This window comes from Hippopotamus amphibius, chromosome X (genome assembly GCF_030028045.1).
Source record: "Hippopotamus amphibius kiboko isolate mHipAmp2 chromosome X, mHipAmp2.hap2, whole genome shotgun sequence".
In the NCBI taxonomy this organism is placed as follows: Eukaryota; Metazoa; Chordata; class Mammalia; order Artiodactyla; family Hippopotamidae; genus Hippopotamus; species Hippopotamus amphibius.
This window is the reverse complement of record NC_080203.1, coordinates 97753899-97774173: the sequence shown is the minus strand read 5'-3', so window position 1 is coordinate 97774173 and position 20275 is coordinate 97753899. Positions and strand designations below refer to the sequence as shown.

The window sequence follows — 20275 nt, the reverse complement described above, 5'->3', positions numbered from 1 at the left end:
AAATATGAGGTCCCTAAAATAGCAGTAGTACAACTACCCTGGCCTTAGAAAGAGAGGTAGCAGCTTAAAACAACCTGTTGTTTTCAGATGGACTCTCATCCTTTCTAATCCAAAGGATCAACGTCATTAGGTATCATAATGACCCCCTTTGACTGCCAAAACATCTCCTCTACATAGGTCACCCTTAAATGTGTAGTTTTATCTTCTCTTCTCTGCCTAAGCATGACATTGTACATAAAGCACTGCTTCTTCTAACTATATTATGTCTACAATTTGCAGTGGGGAAAATGAATGTGAGATATGTGTGAGGCTGTCTACTTTCACGCTTATCTGATACAACAGAGTTCCAGAAGTCTTACCAGAATGAGCAGCTTTAATACTTCTTAAAATTCATGGATTAAGAATGAAATGAGATGGTTCAATGTTTCTCAATAGCCCTTGATTTAACCAAATGGAAAGTTCATGTCAGTGGCCTCCGTGGGCTCCTAATGCTACTAGGAGATCAGGTGGGTCTCAGGAGGTCAAGTGGGGATTAAAAAAATTAGCAATGAGGCATAAGGCAGAAGAAAAGTAGTATTAGAGGGCAAGAGCCTGAACAGAAAGAAGAGGCTTGAGTCCACAGTTAAGTTCTCAGCATCCTTACCCTTTTCCTTGTTTTTCTTGAGACTTCCCCCAACTCTTTCTGTGTAGGTCAGCACCTCAGCTGGGGAGCCAAGTACACAAACTCTGGAGTGAGGTGGATCAGCGTTGGAGTCACCACTCCATCACTTACCAACTGAGGGCTCTTGAGCAAATCCCCCAGATACCTTGTGCTTCAGTGTCCTCATTTGTAAATAAGAGATAATAATAGCCATCAAGCTTTCCTGAGGATTGAGGTAATGAATATCAAATGCTTAGAATGATGCTTTGCATATATTCAAATCTCAAAAGGTGTTGGCTATGGTTACTAAGTTCAATTTTGAACCAAGTTTCCAGGAACCACAATGCACATGTGTGTTTGGCCCCATGTGAGAGCCTAAACTATAGGTGATTATGAATTGTGGGTTTTTTTTTCTCGGTTTGCAGATGACTAGACGCTGTCTGTAGCAGCTGCCCTTAACATTTGCCAACTTAAAAAAGAGGAAACAGTAAATGTCAGCAGTAAAAGGCTCCAGGTCACTTTGCAGCCCTTTTACTTGGAGTTTTGCATGGAGCATGTGTGCTGAAAGATGAAATGAATAAATAAACATCTTCCACTGAACTATAGCCTTATCTTCGCTACAATTCATTACTTGTAGGAATCTTTCTTAACTATATTTTAAGAGAATAATCATTTATAACACTTTGAGCCAATTCTGTGGTTTCTCCAGTGTCAGTCATAGTCAGGGACAATATAACAACTTTATTAAAATAATATTAAGGTAATGCCATCATACAAAAAAGGATTTATGCTCTCCATGAAGTCAGCCTGTTAGACTTATTTAGCAATGTCCTTTAAGGTTTTGACTAGTGTCCAAAGCACTCTCTATGGTACCATCTCTGACCACCTCGACCTCATTTAGTTCCAACTTGCTCGCTGCCTTATGCATGAAAATCTCAAGGACATGGGGTCTTCCTGGGCACCTAGGAGAGTTTTTCGAAAGGGATTCTAAGCTGGTTTGCCCTTAGGAAGCAACAGGCACATAAGGAATTTCACTGTTTGTTTACTTCCAAGTTCTTTGTGATGCCATATATTTGGAGTTGCCAGAATAAGTAAAATTAAACCATGCCATAATGTACGGTTTATGTTGTAAGATCTAGACATATGTTTTAAACAGGTTTTTAAAAAACTAAAGATGGATTAGAAACATTTGCAAAAAATACATAGAATCTGCTAACTTTCTAGGCCTCTGCTGTCCCACAAAGTAGCCACTAGCCATATGTGGCTATAGAGCATGTAGTAGGGAAGGAGTCCAAATTCAAATGTGCTATAAAATACATACCAAATTTCAAAAGCTTAATACAAAACAAGAATATAAAATATCTTACTAAATAATGTTTTATATTGACTACAAGTTCAGATAATAATATTTTGGATATCCTGGATTAAATCAAATATATTATTAAAATTAATTTAACCCTTCCTTTTTACTTTTCAATATAGTTACTAGAAAATTTTAAATGGCATACGTGGCACATCTTATATTTCTACTGGAGAGTGCTGCTTTAAGCTATTTTCATGAGTATTCCCAGATTTCACATATTTGTCAAAAGGGGGAAAATTCATGTATTTTGATTCTCTAAACTTGGGTATTTAGGGATTAGTAAACTCTGACATGCCCACTGTCTCCTGACAGCTCTACAAGAGCATCAGCTCTGGGACTTCCCTGGTGGTGCAGAGGTTAAGAATCTGCCTGCCAGTGCAGGGGACACGGGTTCGATCCCTGGGCCAGGAAGATCCCACATGCCCCGGAGCAACTAAGCCCAAGAGCCACAACTATTGAACCTGTGCTCTAGAGTCCACAAGCCACAACTGCTGAGTCCATGTGCTACAACTACTGAAGCCCACACGCCTAGAGCCCATGGTCCGCTACAAGAGAAGCCACTGCAATGAGAAGCCTGTGCACTGCAAGGAAGAGTAGCTCCGGCTCACCACAACTAGAAAACACCTGTGCACAGCAATGAAGACCCAACACAGCCAAAAGTAAATAAATAAATAAATTTATTTAAAAAAAAAAGAATATAAGCTCTCAGTAACCCAAAGGAAAGGGTCTCAATTGGGCCAAATAATACCCACTGTCTCGTATGCCAGGATCTGAAGACATCAGAGTGCAGTGGAAGGAAACTTAGAAGGCAACACAACTAAAAAAGGGGATTTTAATTTCTTTTTTTTTTATTATCTATTTACTTTGTCTGGGCATGTGAGTCTAGATGCAGCCAAATGCTGATGTCCTAGCCTATTAGTAATATGGGAAATAAACAAAGAAGACGAGAAGACTGGATTTTAAAGTGAGTGAAGTTATATTTCAGTGTGTAAGGAACCCATGAAAATATTTTCAGGATAAGTTTATTGACCTGGTTCTCTTTTGAAAAGAATTTGTAGAGCTTTATCCTATCTGGTGTCTCACCATTTAAATTTTTGCTTGGTAGTAAGACTCCTCAGAGCCTATTAGAAAAGTTCCTTTTCAAAAGGAAAGAGAACAAGCTCTATCTAAACAACCTTAGTATCTTGTGTATCACAGCAGTCTTCCAGGTGAAAATAATGTTAATCAGTATCTTCTGTTCTCTTTTCTCTAAAATCTCAGAGTACTCAGCAGGACACGTACAAATATCCATCTTTTGCAAATGGAGAAATCAAGGCACAAAAGCATAAATAATATGGCCAAAGTCACAAAAAAAGTCAATGATGAAGTGTGTGTGTGTGTGTGTGTGTGTGTATGTGTGTGTGTTGCAGACACTGGGAAAATTCTGTGGCCCAGTAATACCAGGATAAGAGTCTTTGAGGGTCTGCATTCAAACAGCTGCTTTGGCATCTAGACTGTCTAAACTCAAAGGGTCAAAGCTCAGTCACTAAGCCTGGCTGGAAGCAGTTTGGATATTGTTAATAGACATGTCACCCAGGAGACTGCTGCCTAGGCAGGCGAGAATCACAGAGATCTGCTGGAAACACTGGGCCTAACCTTGTCTCATCAACCACGAACTCTCAAAAGTAGAGTATGTGCATGGAAAACAAACATCATTACCTAAGGGGAAAGGGGTGGAGAAGGATAAATTAGGAGCTTGGGATTCGCAGATATACACTACTATATACAAAATAGACAACCAACAAGGTCCTACTGTATAGCACAGGAAAGAATATTCAATATCTTGTAATAAACTATAATGGAAAAGAAAGTGAAAAAAATAGTGTCTAATTACATTTTTTAAAATAAAAATGAGAGGAGCTCTTCATAAAAAGTTCAAGCAGTACTCAAAAATACAATGATGAAGGCAACAAATTGCCTCAACTCATACCATGCAGGTAAAAAAAAAAAAAAAAGCTATGACATTCCAGACCTCTGTGTAAGCATCTACAACATAAAAAGATGGATGGGTGGATAAATGGTTGATATGGATGGACAAGCAAACAAATAGAGAGAAAAAGGAAGGAAACAAAAAAGGAAGAAAGGAAGGAAGAAATAAAGGGCAAAGAAAGAAATACAAATATCTGAGGATCAAATTGTATTTGCTGGTTTTCAATGACATAATGTACTTAAACTTAACGGAAGAAATATAAAATGAAGGGAACTGAAGAAGGGGTTAAACTTCAAATATATGTTGCATAACCCAAGAGAAAGGGCCTTGTAGCATAAAGTCAGAAGATCATAAAAATCATTAAGAGATTTGAGTTTTTGTTTTTTTTATTAGCTACAAGCATAATTTTGGTGTATACTCATTTCATGCTATGAAGGAAGATCTCAGCAGCACCTTTCTAATACTTCTTCCCTTCTCACCTTCCCCACATTCTGATTTTATAGATTATATATATATATTTTTACCATATAAAGGCTTTTTTTTAAAAAAAAAAAAGATCTGTAGTACATTCTGTACTACAATTGTAATTCTTCCAATTCTTTGTTTAAATCTTTATTTAAACGTATTTAATGTTCAGCGCCAATTTCATCCAAGCTGATCCATTCCTTAGTTCTTTATTTGGAGTCATCATTTGATGATACCTCGAAGTGGAGTGCTGCTAGGACAAAATTTTAAATTGTGTGTCATTAGTGTAGTGGACAGGATACAGGTCCCCAGAAAAGAAATGGCACAGGATTGAAAAGTAGAGAAACTGGTAAAGCATTGGCAAAACTGTCACCTAGATGACTGGGAAAGGCAGACCAAGTACTTACCAACCCTGCATCTCTAAGAGAAATGGTTGGAGTTGTTACTGATTTTTGACTTTGTAACATGTTTGCTTTCAGCAGTGGTGTAGCTCTGGGATTGAAGAGCCAGGATTGGAAACACTTTCTTGTCATCAATTCTCAAATTTTATGATCTATGGCTGCTGTCTTTTCCTGGTTTAACTGTGCCATGGAAATCTGTTTTTTTTTTTTTTTTTGCTTTATTTTATTTAGTCATTTTTCCTTTTTTTGTTGTTTATTTTTTTCATATTAAAAGAATCTTTGATCGCACAAATCCCACACTGACTTTACCCCAAATTGCCTCAAATTCAATAATTTAGCCCTATGCCTTGCCTAGTAGCCAACTATATTAGATGTGCATTACACGTTAGATGATTTGAATAGAGTGTGGAAGCTTAATAGTAACTGATTGGCAAAATATCCACTATATTACAGAATGTTCTTGTGACAGAATATTAAAATGGTATCTACAAAGAGCTTTCAATGACACTGGAAAATACTTGTGAAATATTTATAAGTGAAAAAGCAAACCTAAAACTTTCTTTATGTGAAAGTATAAAAATAAGAACCCAAGAATGTCAAACATAAACGAAATATGTTGTGTGTGTGTGTGTGTGTGTGTGTGTGTGTGTGTGTGTGGTGGTGGTGGGTAATCTTAAAGTACAAATAGCTGACTTCTTCCTACCTCCAAACAGGTTTTTAGAAAATGTAATCAAGAAAGTGAGGAGGATACAGGACTTGGGACGGAGTCAGTGGAATCATGGAGTCAACTGCAGAAAATGTTAAGGAAAGGTGGACCTTGAACAGGGTTTTTCCAAGATGTGAGAGTGTAAGTTTGGCGGGAAGGAAGGTGAACAAGCCAGGGGCTGGGGCTCAGGAGGAAATGACAGAAAGCCTCCCATTCTGAGGACAGCGAGCTCTTGGCACCTCAGTTCATGCTCTGACTCCATCGCTTCTGGCCATATGCAATTAATCCCTTCCGCCTTTACATTCTCACCTGTTAAATGGGGACAAAACTTCTAGTGCACAGCCAAATAACTTCTAGTTATTTGGGACTCACGTTTGTGAGGTCCAAATAAGACATTATGTGTGAAAGCTCTTGCAAGGTTCTAGATGTCCATACCAGAGCAACGTTACCACTGGTATTATTTACTGGTTGAAGCAGAGGCGAATAGAAAGGCATGGGCTCTGTGAGGGTACGGCAAGGTAGGCTAACACATTTTAGGCCATCTTGTACTTCCTGCCAATCCCTACAGGCTCCCGAAGCTTTCACCTGTTACATGATCACCCTTATGAGTCACCATCTTCTGATGAGCTGAGCCCGTGTCATTGCATTTCCTTTGGACTACCTGGCTGGCCATACCCCATGATGACATGGTATAGAGGCTATAAAATTTCACACAGGATTTAAGCGACAGGCTTGTTTCCTTTCATGAATTTCACCATCATAAGTATACTCTCACACATTCTCTACCCTTCACCTGCAGTAAAATTTAAAACTAACTCTGTGTTACCCACAAGTCTAGTTTTTGTCAAGTTTATCCAGGGGTGTGTGTGTGTGTGTGTGTGTATTTGCACATGGAGAATACGTTTACAGATTTTATCGTATTTTAAATTCTAAAAGGAAGCCTTGAAGGCCTAGAATAAGTTCATCTCATATCCCTCAAATATTGCTCCACATCTAGCCATTGCAAGCATCATTTTCAGCAAATGATTACATGTTGAAAATCTGCCTGTATTTTCTAAAGAACACAAATGAGCACTTTGGTTTCCAGAATAACTTAACACAAGCTTCACAATGATCGCTAGACAACTAGGTTTCACTTGCTGAAGAGGAAATTACTATTCAACACATTTGGGGCGGGGGGAATCTCCCATGATGATAAGACATATGTTTCCAACAAGTAAATGGAATGGAGTGGGGGTGGGGGTGGAATAGAAGGTTCAGGAAGCCCATCTCAGCTAGGGCAGACTCTCAGAACCAGTGAGCTCTGTGTGGCAAATGTGAAGTTCATGTGAAAGGGGCAGCGGTTCCTGGGTGAAATACATGATTTTGTCTAACTTGTTCCTGGATTCTTCTGTCATCATGAAAGAAACACATACACCCTGGACTCTGATCCAGGCCTCTCTGGACTAACAGAATTGGAGGGAGAAGCATGCAGAAGGGGATACTAAGAGTCTGAAGAAGACTGGACACTCCCGGTCCGCTGATTTCTGGGAGATGCTGAGGTCCTACACCATAGGACAGTTTTCATTCGCCAAACAAAACTAAATTTTGAATATTTTCTTTTTCAACATTTCGCCTCTAATTCTGTTGCTGTTCCCCAGCACTGAGAGACAGTGATCTCTTCCAAGCAGTTCACTCAACTGGTCTTATCGTTAGAGATCTAGTTTTCACTTTATGCGTTTATGTGCTTTTTGTGTACTGCAGTGGTCCCCCACCTTTTTGGCACCAGGTACAGATTTTGTGGAAGACAATTTTTCTACAGACCGGGATGGAGGGGAGTGATTTCGAGATGATTCAAGCGCATTACATTTATTGTGCACTTTATTTCCATTATTATTACATTGTAACATATAATGAAATAATTATACAACTTACCATAGTCCTGACAGGAGGTGGAACTCAGGCGGTAATGCAAATGATGGCGAGCAGCTATAAATATAGATGAGGCTTCGCTGCTCCCCCATCGCTCACCTCCTGTTGTACAGCCTGGTTCCTAAAAGGCCATGGGCCTGTACCGGTCTGTGGCCCGAGGGTTGGGGACCCCTGATGTACTGCATTTTTTCACTGGCTTTCAGAGTTCTCAACAAACTGAAGGGCTCTGCCAAATGGTACCTCCTCCACGAGGCTGCTTGAGCAACAGCAGTTGTAGCAGCAACCAGCAGGCAATATATTTGAGAGATGGCTTGTCATCCATTGGCCTCTTCAAGCACTGAAGTTGACCACATACAACACAAAAGGGACTTTGACAGTGAGCTTGACTTCTGCTCATTGGGAAGTAGACTAAGACCAGAGCATCTTTTTTTCTCAGTTTCTCCTGATAGCTGAAGTTTGCAAATGATGATCAGTGTGAAGTTGGGCTCCTAAGTTTAAATCACACTACCTCTTTACATTCACCAAACTCCTAACGGTTCAGCCTTTGGGCCTAAAGCAGTTTCATGCTTTGACTAGACACTAGATCCAAATTTCAGACTTACAATAGCTTCTGAGACAGAGGAACTCTATTTGCCAATAGCCTAAATTGTACCAAACTTCATAATTTTCTCCAACTCCTTCAAAGTAAGAATCCAAAAGAACAAAAACCAAGCAACAACAAAACCACCACACATGTGAGCATGGAAACACACACACACACACACACACACACACACGGTGAAAGAGGAAGACGCACAAGTCAAAATACAGCAAGATCCCTTAAGAGGTTTATATTTTTTATCTTCTTTTTAATTATGAGATAGTCCTTAAAAGGGAACATTTTTCACAAGTCACTTCCAAGGCAAGTAAACAGCTGCCTTCTAAACTAATCCTAGCAGAAATTGGCATGACTATTTGTGAAACAGATTAAAAACTTCAACAGATGTTTCACAATAATTGCTAAGCATAAAGGACTGTGTCACTGGTTTGAGAAGTGCGGAAAATACCTTCTAAATTATATAGATTTGAGCTAAAGCGATGACTTTTCCCACTGATTAATTAAATCCCAATATAGCTTGGTATCACATCTTTGATTCACAAACAAGGTTTGGGAAACCATATTTTAGCAACAGAAGACAGATCTACTGTAGTACTAAAAATGAATGCCACTCAGTAGATAGAAACATTTCTGGCAAATCGGAAGCAGACAGCAAAATTCCCTGCACATCACAGCACACCAGGGGTTGATGCACGCGTGTTAGGCGGCCTTTATGAGCACAACACATCTCCCAACAGACCATTTCTTCTAGCACTATCAGAGAACTGGTGATACTGGGAGTCCTCACTTCTTGAAAAACACTCCTTTCCTTTGGATAGCTATCCTATCATGGGATGCTGTAGCACCTCCCCCACCCTCCTTTTGTGAGTAGCTCCATTTCACCGGTTTCAATTCCAACCATCATATCCAATTCCTTAGTTCAGTGTTATTAAGGCTGCACATCAAACTCTGTCTTCCTTTAACGACCATGTAAGAAATTGAAAAAACAGAGTCTTTGAGCAGGCTGATTTGAATCACAGGATCTGACAATATGAGAAGTAACATACTTTTCATACTCTTGATATTCTCAGGTTTGGGGTTGAGAAATACATGCAGATCCGCTGAAGAAACAAGGCACAAATATACTAGATATTTGCCTGAACCATCATTTGCACGTGGGAACAATAGTTATTGAAATAAGTAACAGAGAGTAATGTCCAAATGGTCAAAGTACTGCCTACCATGACAGAGGAGGCAAATTTCTGAACTATATTCTTTGGCAGGTAGTAGGAGATCAAATGTCAGAGTTCTGGTCAATAATTCCAGGAATGGATGGAGCCATCTGAGATGCTTTTTGCAGGTTCAAAATAAGAAAAACAACATATGAGCAAAGACATGGAGATGATGATGGTGGAGAACAAATATTTGTTTGGGGAGGACTTCTTAGCTCTGAGGTCTTTACTGTAATTTATTATCATGTAGCGCTTCGCTGGATACGACCACAAAGAGGTCAGATAAGCACCCTCATCAAGACTGAAAAAAGCCTTTGTTTCATAAATTCATTAGTGGATGAGAATTAGAGAGTAAGAGGTCTATCAAACATATACACATATGCACATGCATATGTATACAATGTTTTTTTTTACGCTCTTTGTTGGAATATAATTGCTTTACACTCTTGTACCAGCTTTTGAGGTACACCAAAGTCAATCAGCTGTATTTATACATATATCCAGATATCCCCTCCCTCCCGCGACTCCCTCCCACCCTCTCTGTCCTGGCCCTCTAAGGCATCACCCATCATCAAGTTGATTTCCCTTTGTTACACAGCAACTTCCCACTAGCTATCTATTTTACAGTTGGTAGTGTAAATATGTCTATGCTACTCTCTCACTTCGTCCCAGCTTCCCCTTCACACCCCCCAATCCTGTGTCCTCCAGTCCATTCTCTGCATCTGCATCCTCATTCTTGCCCTCTCACTGGGTTCATCAGTACCTTTTTTTTTTTAAATTCCATATATATGAGTTAGCATAAGGTATTTGTTTTTCTCTTTCTGGCTTACTTCACTCTGTATGACAGACTCTAGGTCTATCCATCTCATTACATATAGCTCCATTTCATTCCTTCTTAGGGCTGAGTAATATTCCATTGTATATATATGCCACATCTTCTTTATCCATTCATCTGTTGATGGGCATTTAGGTTGCTTCCATGTCCTGGCTATTGTAAATAGTGCTGCAATGAACATTATGGTACATGCTTCTTTTGGATTATGGTTTTCTCTGGGTATATGCCCAGTAGTGGGATTACTGGATCATATGGTAGTTCTATTTTTAACTTTTTAAGGAACCTCCAAACTGTTTTCCATAGTGGCTGTACCAACTTACATTCCCACCAACAGTGCAGGAGAGTTCCCTTTTCTCCACACCCTCTCCAACATTTGTTGTTTCCAGATTTTGTGATGCTGGCCATTCTGATCCGTGTGAGGTGATACCTCATTGTGGCTTTGACTTGCATTTCTCTGATGATTAGTGATGTTGAATATCTTTTCATGTGTTTGTTGGCCATCTGTATGTCTTCATTGGAGAAATGTCTATTTAGGTCTTCCACCCATTTGTGGATTGGGTTATTTGCTTTTTTGGTATTAAGCTTCTTGAGCTGCTTGTATATTTTGGAGATAAATCCTTTGTCCGTTGCTTCATTGGCAAGTATTTTCTCCCATTCTGAGGGTTGTCTTCTTGTCTTGTTTATGGTTTCTTTCGCTGTGCAAAAGCTTTTAAAGTTTCGTTAGGTCCCATTTGTTTATTCTTGATTTTATTTCCATGATTCTAGGAGGTTTGTCAAAAAGGATCTTGCTTTGATGTATGTCATAGAGTGTTCTGCCTATGTTTTCCTCTAGGAGTTTTATAGTGTCTGGCCTTATATTTAGGTCTTTAATCCATTTGGAGTTTATTTTTGTGTATGGTGTTAGAAAGTGTTCTCATTTCATTCTTTGACATGTTGCTCTCCAATTTTCCCAGCACCACTTCTTGAAGAGGCTGTCTTTTTTCCATTGTATATTCTCGCCTCCTTTGTCAAAGATAAGATGCCCATATGTGCTTGGGCTTACCTCTGGGTTCTCTATTCTGTTCCATTGATCTTCCTTTCTATTTTTGTGCCAGTACCATACTGTCTTCATCACTGTGGCCTTGTAGTATAGTTTGAAGTCAGGAAGCCTAATTCCACCAACTCCAACTTTCCTTCTCAAGATTGCTTTGGCTATTCGGGGTCTTTTGCGTTTCCATACAAATCGTAAGATTTCTTGTTCTAGGTCTGTGAAAAATGCCATTGGTAATTTGATAAGGATTGCATTGAATCTGTAAATTGCTTTGGGTAGTGTTGTCCTTTTCACAGTGTTGATTCTTCCAATCCAAGAACATGGTATATCTCTCCATCTGTTTGTATCATCTTTGATTTCTTTCATCAGTGTCTTATAGTTTTCTGCATACAGGTCTTTTGCCTCCTTAGGCAGGTTTATTCCTAGGTATTTTATTCTTTTTGTTGCAGTGGTAAATGGGAGAGTTTCCTTAATTTCTCTTTCTGCTTTTTTGTTGTCAGTGTATAGGAATGCAAGAGATTTCTGCGCATTAATTTTGTATCCTGCTACTTTACTAAAGTCATCAATTAGTGCTAGCAGTTTTCTGGTAGAGTCTTTAGGGTTTTCTATGTATAATATCATGTCACCTGCAATACAATGTTTTTAAGTATACTGATATTTCTGATTTCCTCCAGCAGAGGTCAGAAAACAGCAATACAGGAACATGAAAATCTATGTACCAAAAGAATATTTTAGAGTGATTTTCTCTAGATAGGATTATTGGAGGGTTTTTAAAATTGTTTTTCTCTAGCCACATTTTCTTATTATATTTTTACAATAAACATGCTTTCTTTTTGTAATAATTAAAAAGCAATAACATTTATTTTGAATTTCATAAAGAGCAATGTTGACCTATGTATTTATTCTGTATCAAGTCAGAGATATTGCTTAATAATATTTTCTTAGCTGCATGTGGATTATACAAAATAGCTTGAGAAAGGATCATTATTCAGCCATCACTCTGAACAATTCAAGTATAACATCGTTTCCACAATTGATGATTGTGATCAATCTCTTTCAAACAAGGAACATAATGTCGACCGTAAGATTTCCAGAAAAACAGTGTCTTGAACATAGCTCCTGACTGCCAAGAAACCCTGCCCACACAAAGACAGAAAAGTGAATATAATTTCTAGTCATCTCCTTTGTCTGGAGAAACTTGAAAGAGATCTTAGTGTTCTGGGAATTCAGTCTCTGCAAGTCTTAAATGTTAGGACAAGGAAGACAGAAGAAATCCGTCAAGATGACCTACATATAAAAGCAAGGAATGCAATGAAGGATGTTTACTAAGTGTTACTGATGGATATTTAACAAATCATGCTACATTTTCATTTCTAATTCTTGTGTCTCTTTTTCCTCTAGACACATAGGGAAGCAAGGCGAAAAGGCTCATAAAAGAAAATCTGAACGTCAACCAAAACATTTATGTATTTATGTTACCCACATTATACCAAATCAGATAGATGTTTATTTCCTGTTTATTAAATGATTCACAATGTACAGTCTCTTATTTGTCCTTGATACTATCATCCACAAATAACATCCAGGTGTCAACATTGTGATGGAAATCAAAACTAACTGTTGCGAGTTTCTTCTGTCTCCTGAGGGCATGGTTTCTTCTGGTGAGGAACTTGTCTCTATACTGCTTGCTTCCACTTACAGAGGCAAATAAGGAAGAGAGAGGAAAGACTGAAATTCAAAACCTCTGCCCATCCTTCTGAGGGACTTCAGAGTGGCGTCCAGGGTAGGTGCCTCTTTGCTTGTCAGAGAACATCAGTGACACTTTGGACCAAGACAATGATGCTGGGAAAACAAGGATCAGCGAGATGCGAGAAGCATCTAAAGGCAGAAACATGGTGGGAGACCAGGATCCACAGAGAAATGTGGCCAGTAAGAAATCCCCAGGGGCACACTGTTTGAAGAGCTTATTAGAATTAGAATGTCGAATATTCATTTCTAAGTTGCTTATGTTTCTGCAATTGAACCCCTCACCCCCACTGTTCAAAACTTCAGTCAAGTCTGCTGTACACAACTGCTTGGGGTGGTCTGAAGAAAATCAAGATAAAGAGGTGAATTTGAACCCAGGTTGACATAGAACAAAGGAAAGAAGAGCATCACAGGCCACGAATGTGAATAAGCATAAATATCATGAAAGCAAGAACCACGAGCCACAAATGATCATGGGAACTGGAAACCCAGGAAACTCACAGGAATTTGGGGGAGATCCATGGAGCTTCCCCACAAAAGATGGAATTTGAGACTTGACCTACTTTTATGTAAATCTCCAAAAGAGAGTGAGTTTAGCCTATATATAGGACATAATGACCAAATTTCAAAATATTACATTAGACATATTGCAAATACTCTATAATGTGAAGTCTAGGGCAGCATTAAAACTATACATGGGTCTTTGTATCACATGAAAGAGCCCCAGTTATTTTAATAGAGGTATTTAATAAATCAATCACAATTTTTTTTCTCTATTGGTTTTGTTAAACTTTTTATCAAATGGGCAATACCACTTCATCAATAGCCTTCCCAAATAGGTTTAGAATTTTCCTTTGATAACAGTAAAAAAAAAAAAAATCCCAGATTGGTTGAAATATACTTATAAAATACATTGCTTCATTCAAGGATGAAGGAGATTGTCTGAGGGGAGGATCTGGAATTCGTACATGGAAATACCTACAGAGACATCTTCAGATCCTTCAAAGGCTGGTCCAGGCTTACCTTTACATGGTGAATCAGACGCTCTACTTCATTCACTTTGTAGGTCTCCAATCCGAGCTCCTTGGATAATCTTAAGATACGGTTCTGAGTTGGTCCAACATAAGATCCTCCAAGGTCCACATATTTAACTTTTTGGTTCTGTTTTCCCATGGGGAAAAAAAATTTGTGAAAACGTTATTCCTAAGATAAAAAAGACAAATGGACATTTCACAGATTCTAAACACACCTTGAGGTGTATTCATAGAAAATTGAATTCCGTTCTCAACTCTACTTCATTCACCCAGCTTAGCAGTTGTTGAATCCCTCCTTCATTTAAAGCAACATTGATAGAACTTGAAATAGGCAAGAGACTTCTGAACCCCATCATTCTCAGGACATACCACAACATGCTTTGGGTTTTAGTGGCTTAGATTTGTAAGCTATGAATTATTGATGAATTTCTCTTTACTTAGCATTTCAGGCTAATTCTGAGGCACCTAATGCTAGAAGAAAAGCAAGAAGAGAAATGATCTTTTTTTTGAAGTATAGTTGATTGACAATGTTTCTGGTGTGTAGCAAAGTGATTCAGTGTGTGTGTGTGCGTGTGTGTGTGTATACACACACACGCACACACATATTCTTTTTCAGATTCTTTTTTTCCATTATAAGTTATTAGAAAATATTTAATATAGTTCCCTGTGCTATACAGTAGGTTCTTATTGTTTACCTACTTTATATGTAGTAGTGTGTATCTGTTAATCCCAAACTCCTAATTTATCCCTCCCTCCGCTATCCCCTTTGGTAACCACAAGTTTGTTTTCTATGTTTGAGTCCATTTCTGTTTTGTAAGTTCATTTGCATCATTTTTTAAGATTCTAAGAAGTTTTTAAGATTCTCTCACATATAAGCGATATCATATGATATTTGTCTTTCTCTGTGTGACTTTCTTCACTTAGTATGATAAACTCTAAGCCCATCCAGGAAACGACCACTTCTTTTGTGGTCTGCTAATCCAGACATTTGAAGGATAGCATTAGGGGATATTTGGTCCTAATTCTAACCTTAGAAATTGCTCGTATGGTTCTAAATTAACTTCACTTGCAATGACTAAGGACCAACCTTTGAAAAAGGGTGACCAGAAAAACTCCTTAAGTTTGAACACGTCCAAACATAACTGGATTCCTAATAGTCAGGGACACCAGAGCAGGTCCTCTTTCTCTGTTTTTGTTTGTTTATTGCATAGCTCCTCCGCTAAAAAAAAAAGGGGGTGGGGGGCATATATTTCACAAGGGCAGGGAGTTCTGTTTTATTCACTAAAGTATTTCAAACACCTAATTATATGTACAATCATTTATTGGGCAAATGCCAAGTGTCACGAGGCGAGAAGAGAAAAGGGACAGAAGAAAGACTTGAAAAGGAAGCAAACTGAGAGGCTGTGGAGAGTGTTTCAGAGTAATTTTCACTCTCTTAAAACGAGTCAAATGAAGTTCAAGACTTCCAGAAAGAAAAAAGAAACTCAGCTTCAGTGTCACATTTCTCCAGCCGATCCTCATTGTCTTACCCTGAGGGTGTAAGTCCTGCCTCCCACACGGTCCCGGGCTTCCAGAACAATCACATTCAGGCCAGAGTCATGCAGTAGTTTGGCTGCTGCCATACCTGGGAGAAAATACAAGAAGAAATCCATCAAACACTCTACAGGGACTCCAGATAAGCTTCTCATGCTAACAGCCAATAAGAAAAGTCCACGTTAGCTCATACACATAGCTTATCGTCACGCTCAACTTATTCGACTTACTAGTGGCTAGGGTTTCTCAATAGAGACCCAGATTCCAAGTCTGGGGAAGCAACTGCTATATCTAGAAAGAGTAAAAGGGATTTCATTCTTGGTAAACGTCTCAAATCTTAAAAACTTCTTTGGTCACGATATCAAAATGTCTATCTTTAAAGACTAAATTACATTATTATGTGTTTGACAACATGAAAGAAAACACAAAGCCACACAAAAGAGAAATGTATAAGCCCAAGCAAACCCAGGACCAAATGCAGCCATTGACTTCATTCTCAAGGCAAATCTGAAAATCTGGTAAATTTGGGAGGAGGGGGAGAGTTGGCCTTCAAAACATGTAAGAGGACCTAAGATATACTATTAAAATTGAACTTTTGGAAGTTGATGTGAAGTTTCAAAACCAAGGACGTAAAATTCAACCCACTTAATTGTCCTAATTCCCCACATGACCCATCACTGAAGAATGAAATGACTCCATTCATTCATTCAACTATTAACATAGTCAAAAATACTTATTGTATGCCTACTACATTCCCACCATCATGAATTCAACTTAAAAAAAAACAGTTTTACTGAGGTACATTTATATACAAAAAACTTTACCCAGTGAGTTCAGTAACTTTTCATAAAGTATAAAGCTTAGTGCAGAGCTCGAATATGTAGTTTTAGTATAAGTATATCCTGGAGGTAGTTTTTGATCTCACAGATCTTAAAATTCTGCATCTTTAACTTACAGAGTTTTGTAAGTATTTTCTCAGACATCTGGTGCTCTTTCCATGATGAACTGAATTTGCTCAGTTCCAAATACCTTACTCATTTGCTTTATGAGACCAAACAAAATCAAGGCAATGCCAAGATGCTGTGCCTTACAGATAAATGAAACAGTTTCTATTTTGTCTTTTAAAAATAATAGTTCTGGGACTCTTAGATCTTACTACTGTGAGAAGAAAAGATTCCTATAAAAAGAGCTAATATTCATACAGTGCTCACAACATTTGAGATGATATTCTAAGTGTTTTAATGTATTAATTCAGTGAATACTCACAGCAATCCAATAAAAAAAGGTACTATTGATATTCCCATTTTATGGCTGAGGAAACTGAAGCACAAAGAGGTGTCCAAGGTCACATAATGAGGCGGCAGAAAAGCCAGGCAGTTTCGCTCCAGTGTCCGTTTCCATAACCACTACAAGTATTGCTTTCCATGGGGCCTCAGAGCCATCCTTTTCAGAGATCGCATCTCTCAACTTTTGCTTCAGGGAGAAATTACATCTCAAAAGATACTTTTCACTTTGTTTGGATCAACATGTTTTTAAAACACACTTGTATCTTGTGGTTTTATAAGAATCCATGGAACATAAGATGTGAGCCAAACGTAAAAGCCATAATGAAAAGCCAAAGCTTCATTCACCCTCTATGAGCTGTCCTAAAAGAAGAAACCCATCTTTTTTTTAAAGAAGCTGATATGACATTTCATTATTTGAGTCAATCCATCTTCTGATCCCTGTCCTTGGGGGCAAGACCGGGACTTCCGGTTGGTGGTGGGGTGATGGTGCCAAAGTCCACAGCCCCTCCACGCAGTGTGCACAAGCATTGCACAACCCTAATTTAGAAATACGGGGCTTGGATTTTTAACTCCAGTTCCCTAACTTTACCTTTATGAGGAAGAAAAAAAAGAGAGAGAGAACCTTTCTATTTAGAGTCAAAATTGCAGACGATTCAATGCCATTTCTCTTATCAAGCATCAGTTCGACAAATGAAATATGAAATAACATGCAGCCATAGTAACAGCTGTTATCATGGAATTCAGATAGACTTGCTGAGCATGCTGAGGCTTAAACAAAAGGGCTCCGAACGAAACACAACATCACTCATATACACTAGCATTTTGTATTCCACAAAAGGTACTACTGCGTAAGTGCAGTTACCCAATAGTATAAGATGCTAAACAGAAACTTTTCCTAAAACAATCAGGGTCTTGTCAAACCCTTGAATAGAGTTCTTTATGCTCATGTGCCTTAAAAAGGCATAAATAGAAATTACGAAAATATCTTTAAACAGGGCAATATGAGAATACGTTGTTGGAAATACCTCATCACTTGACTCACTCATGTTTGTTGGATATCAACTGACAAAAACTGATTTGAAAAATAATTGACCCAAATACCAATGGTTTAAGGAAGTCCCTGCAGTTTAGGAGGAGGGAATTTTTGGGGTACCAAAGAAAATGAAGAATTGGAGTCCGGTCCAGAGGTGACTAAGATTGTTAAGATGTATAAACAACAAGGTCCTACTGTATTGTGCAGAGAACTATATTCAATATTCTATGATAAACCATAATGGGAAAGAATATTAGAAAAAGAATGTATATGTATGTATAATGGAATCACTTTGCTGTACGGCAGAAATTAACACAACACTGTAAATCAGCTATACTTCGATACATTTTTTTAATAAATAAAATTTTAAAAAGATCGTGAAGATGTAGCTCTCAAGGGATTCCTCAGTGATGACTGGCCAAAGGACTAATGTTTGATTAATCAAAGAATAAGCAAACAACTGAGTATCCAGAGCCGCCCCTGCTTACAACAGGGTTGTTTCCCAAGAGTTCATGTTTATGTCAGTCGTTTGGAACTTTTAACACATTTTGCCACAGAACAAAGATATAAGAGATTGTACATTTTCTGGGAAGTCTGGGAATTTTAAAATGCAATACTATTGTGAAAAAAAATCATAAAGTAGCAGAATTACATGTGCCCTGAAATAGCTAGACAATGTAATCGGCACAGTTGGAACACTTAAGCAATCATTTCCTGACACAGTGCAATAACAGCTAAAAAAAAAAAAAACCAACAGTAATAACAGCCACCATCATAAAAGATTGAGAATTGCTTTGCTGTGTCAAGAAGTAGCGTTTCACACACAAAGCCCATCTGATTTTCACCACAGTGCTGTGTTATTATCCTCATTTTAAAAAGAAAAAAAATAGAGGCTTAGAGACATTCACTGACTTGCTGTAGATTATACAATTAGTAAATGTCAGGGTCAGGGTTCAGCCCCAAACCTGAACTCTTTGCCACCACCCGTGGACCAAAAAGAAAAAATTAAAAATGCAGTAACTCTATACACTGATTGTTGCAAAGTGTCTTAAAACATTTTGCTCTCCATCTAAATAGAAGAATCTTAAAATATCTGTTTTTCTCTTAAACAGATATTTAATTTTTGCAAGCAATTTAGAACCAAGTGCATGATCACTTCGTACTTTTAAAAAGCTAATTAAACTTGAGTTTAACATGCAGGATCAATTAATACTTCACAAACAAATGATCACTTGGCAATTTCAGAGGCAGCCCCTACGTGTCCCTTACAGGCCTTTGATAAGCTCATTTCATTTGTTACCTCTAAATGGTGCAGGATCTGCAGTATTTTGGCTCAGGGAGTCTCCCTTGGATGAATAAGCACAGCATGGTACACCCTAGTAATGGTAGATTAAAACCTAATGCCATGAAATGATCAAAATATTTCATCTCCCTTCCCAGGTAGTTCACTTGGAAAATGTTTCATCAAAGTGATGACTCTTTCCATTATTTGGATACTTAAATTTGTATTAGACACTCAAATTATTTTAAACACCTAGAAATCAGTGGTTTGCAGCTTTATTAACATTCTATGCTTTCAGTTTTATGCCACGGAAAATGGCCCAAGAGTTAGATACTGTAGGAGACTGAAAAGTACATAGTGCAGGTAATGAAGGGGCCTCTTCTTGGTGTCTTAAGAACAGAGGAGGAGTTGGAATTTGAAGGGAAGGGAAAAATCAAAATCACCATCTGCCTTACTCTTTGCTTTGTCAATGTCTCATGTCCTTCCTATCAAGATCTGGTATTTAACAGAATTTTTGGGCATTTTAAAATGCAAAGTTGGGACTTCTCTGGTGGTGCAGTGGTTAAGAATCTGCCTGACAATGCAGGGGACACGGGTTCGATCCCTGCTCCGGGAAGATCCCACATGCTGTGGAGCAACTAAGCCCATGGGCCACAACTACTGAGCCCAGTGCTGCAATGACTGAACCTTTGTGCTGCAACTACTGAAGCCTGCGTGCCTAAAGCCCATGCTCCACAACAAGAGAAGCCACCCCAAGGAGAAGCCCACACACCACAACGAAGAGTAGCCCCCACTTGCCACAACTAGAGAAAGCCACGCAGAGCAACAAAGACCCAAGGCAGCCTAAAAATACAATTTAAAAAAAGGCAAAGTTAATTGTTTTGAAAACCTTATGAAACATCAGTACTTTGATATTACATAAGGACTTTTTCTCAGTTTAAAGTTACCAAAAAAAAAAAAGTGTCATGTTAACCAAAACAGAGAAAAAAAATTCACTGTACCTCAAAGCATCTCTAACCCTATAACACTGGCAAACCATATAAGCACTCGCTCAGGAAGGATAGAAGCCAAAAGCATGCAAGTAGCCCTCATCACCTCTGTCACTTCTGACAAAGCAAATGGTTTTATGAGAAAATTCTAGAAACAACTAAGTGACCTTCTGATCAAAGAACTGTAATTCTTTGGTATCTCTAGAGAGAATGCCTTTTCAGTTATTAACACAAACACACACA

General features: G+C 38.4%; 1 protein-coding gene across 2 annotated transcripts in view; it reads right to left on the bottom strand.

The window, feature by feature from the left end:
- Nucleotides 1–20275, bottom strand: part of MAOB (monoamine oxidase B) — a 124403-nt gene that overhangs the window by 67801 nt on the left and 36327 nt on the right. For both annotated transcript variants that reach the window (XM_057717750.1, XM_057717749.1), the window contains 2 exons: nucleotides 15439–15533; nucleotides 13899–14036 (listed from right to left, as the gene is read on the bottom strand). In XM_057717750.1, the coding sequence (XP_057573733.1) occupies nucleotides 13899–14036; nucleotides 15439–15533 (233 nt within the window). The remainder of the gene's footprint in view (nucleotides 1–13898; nucleotides 14037–15438; nucleotides 15534–20275) is intronic.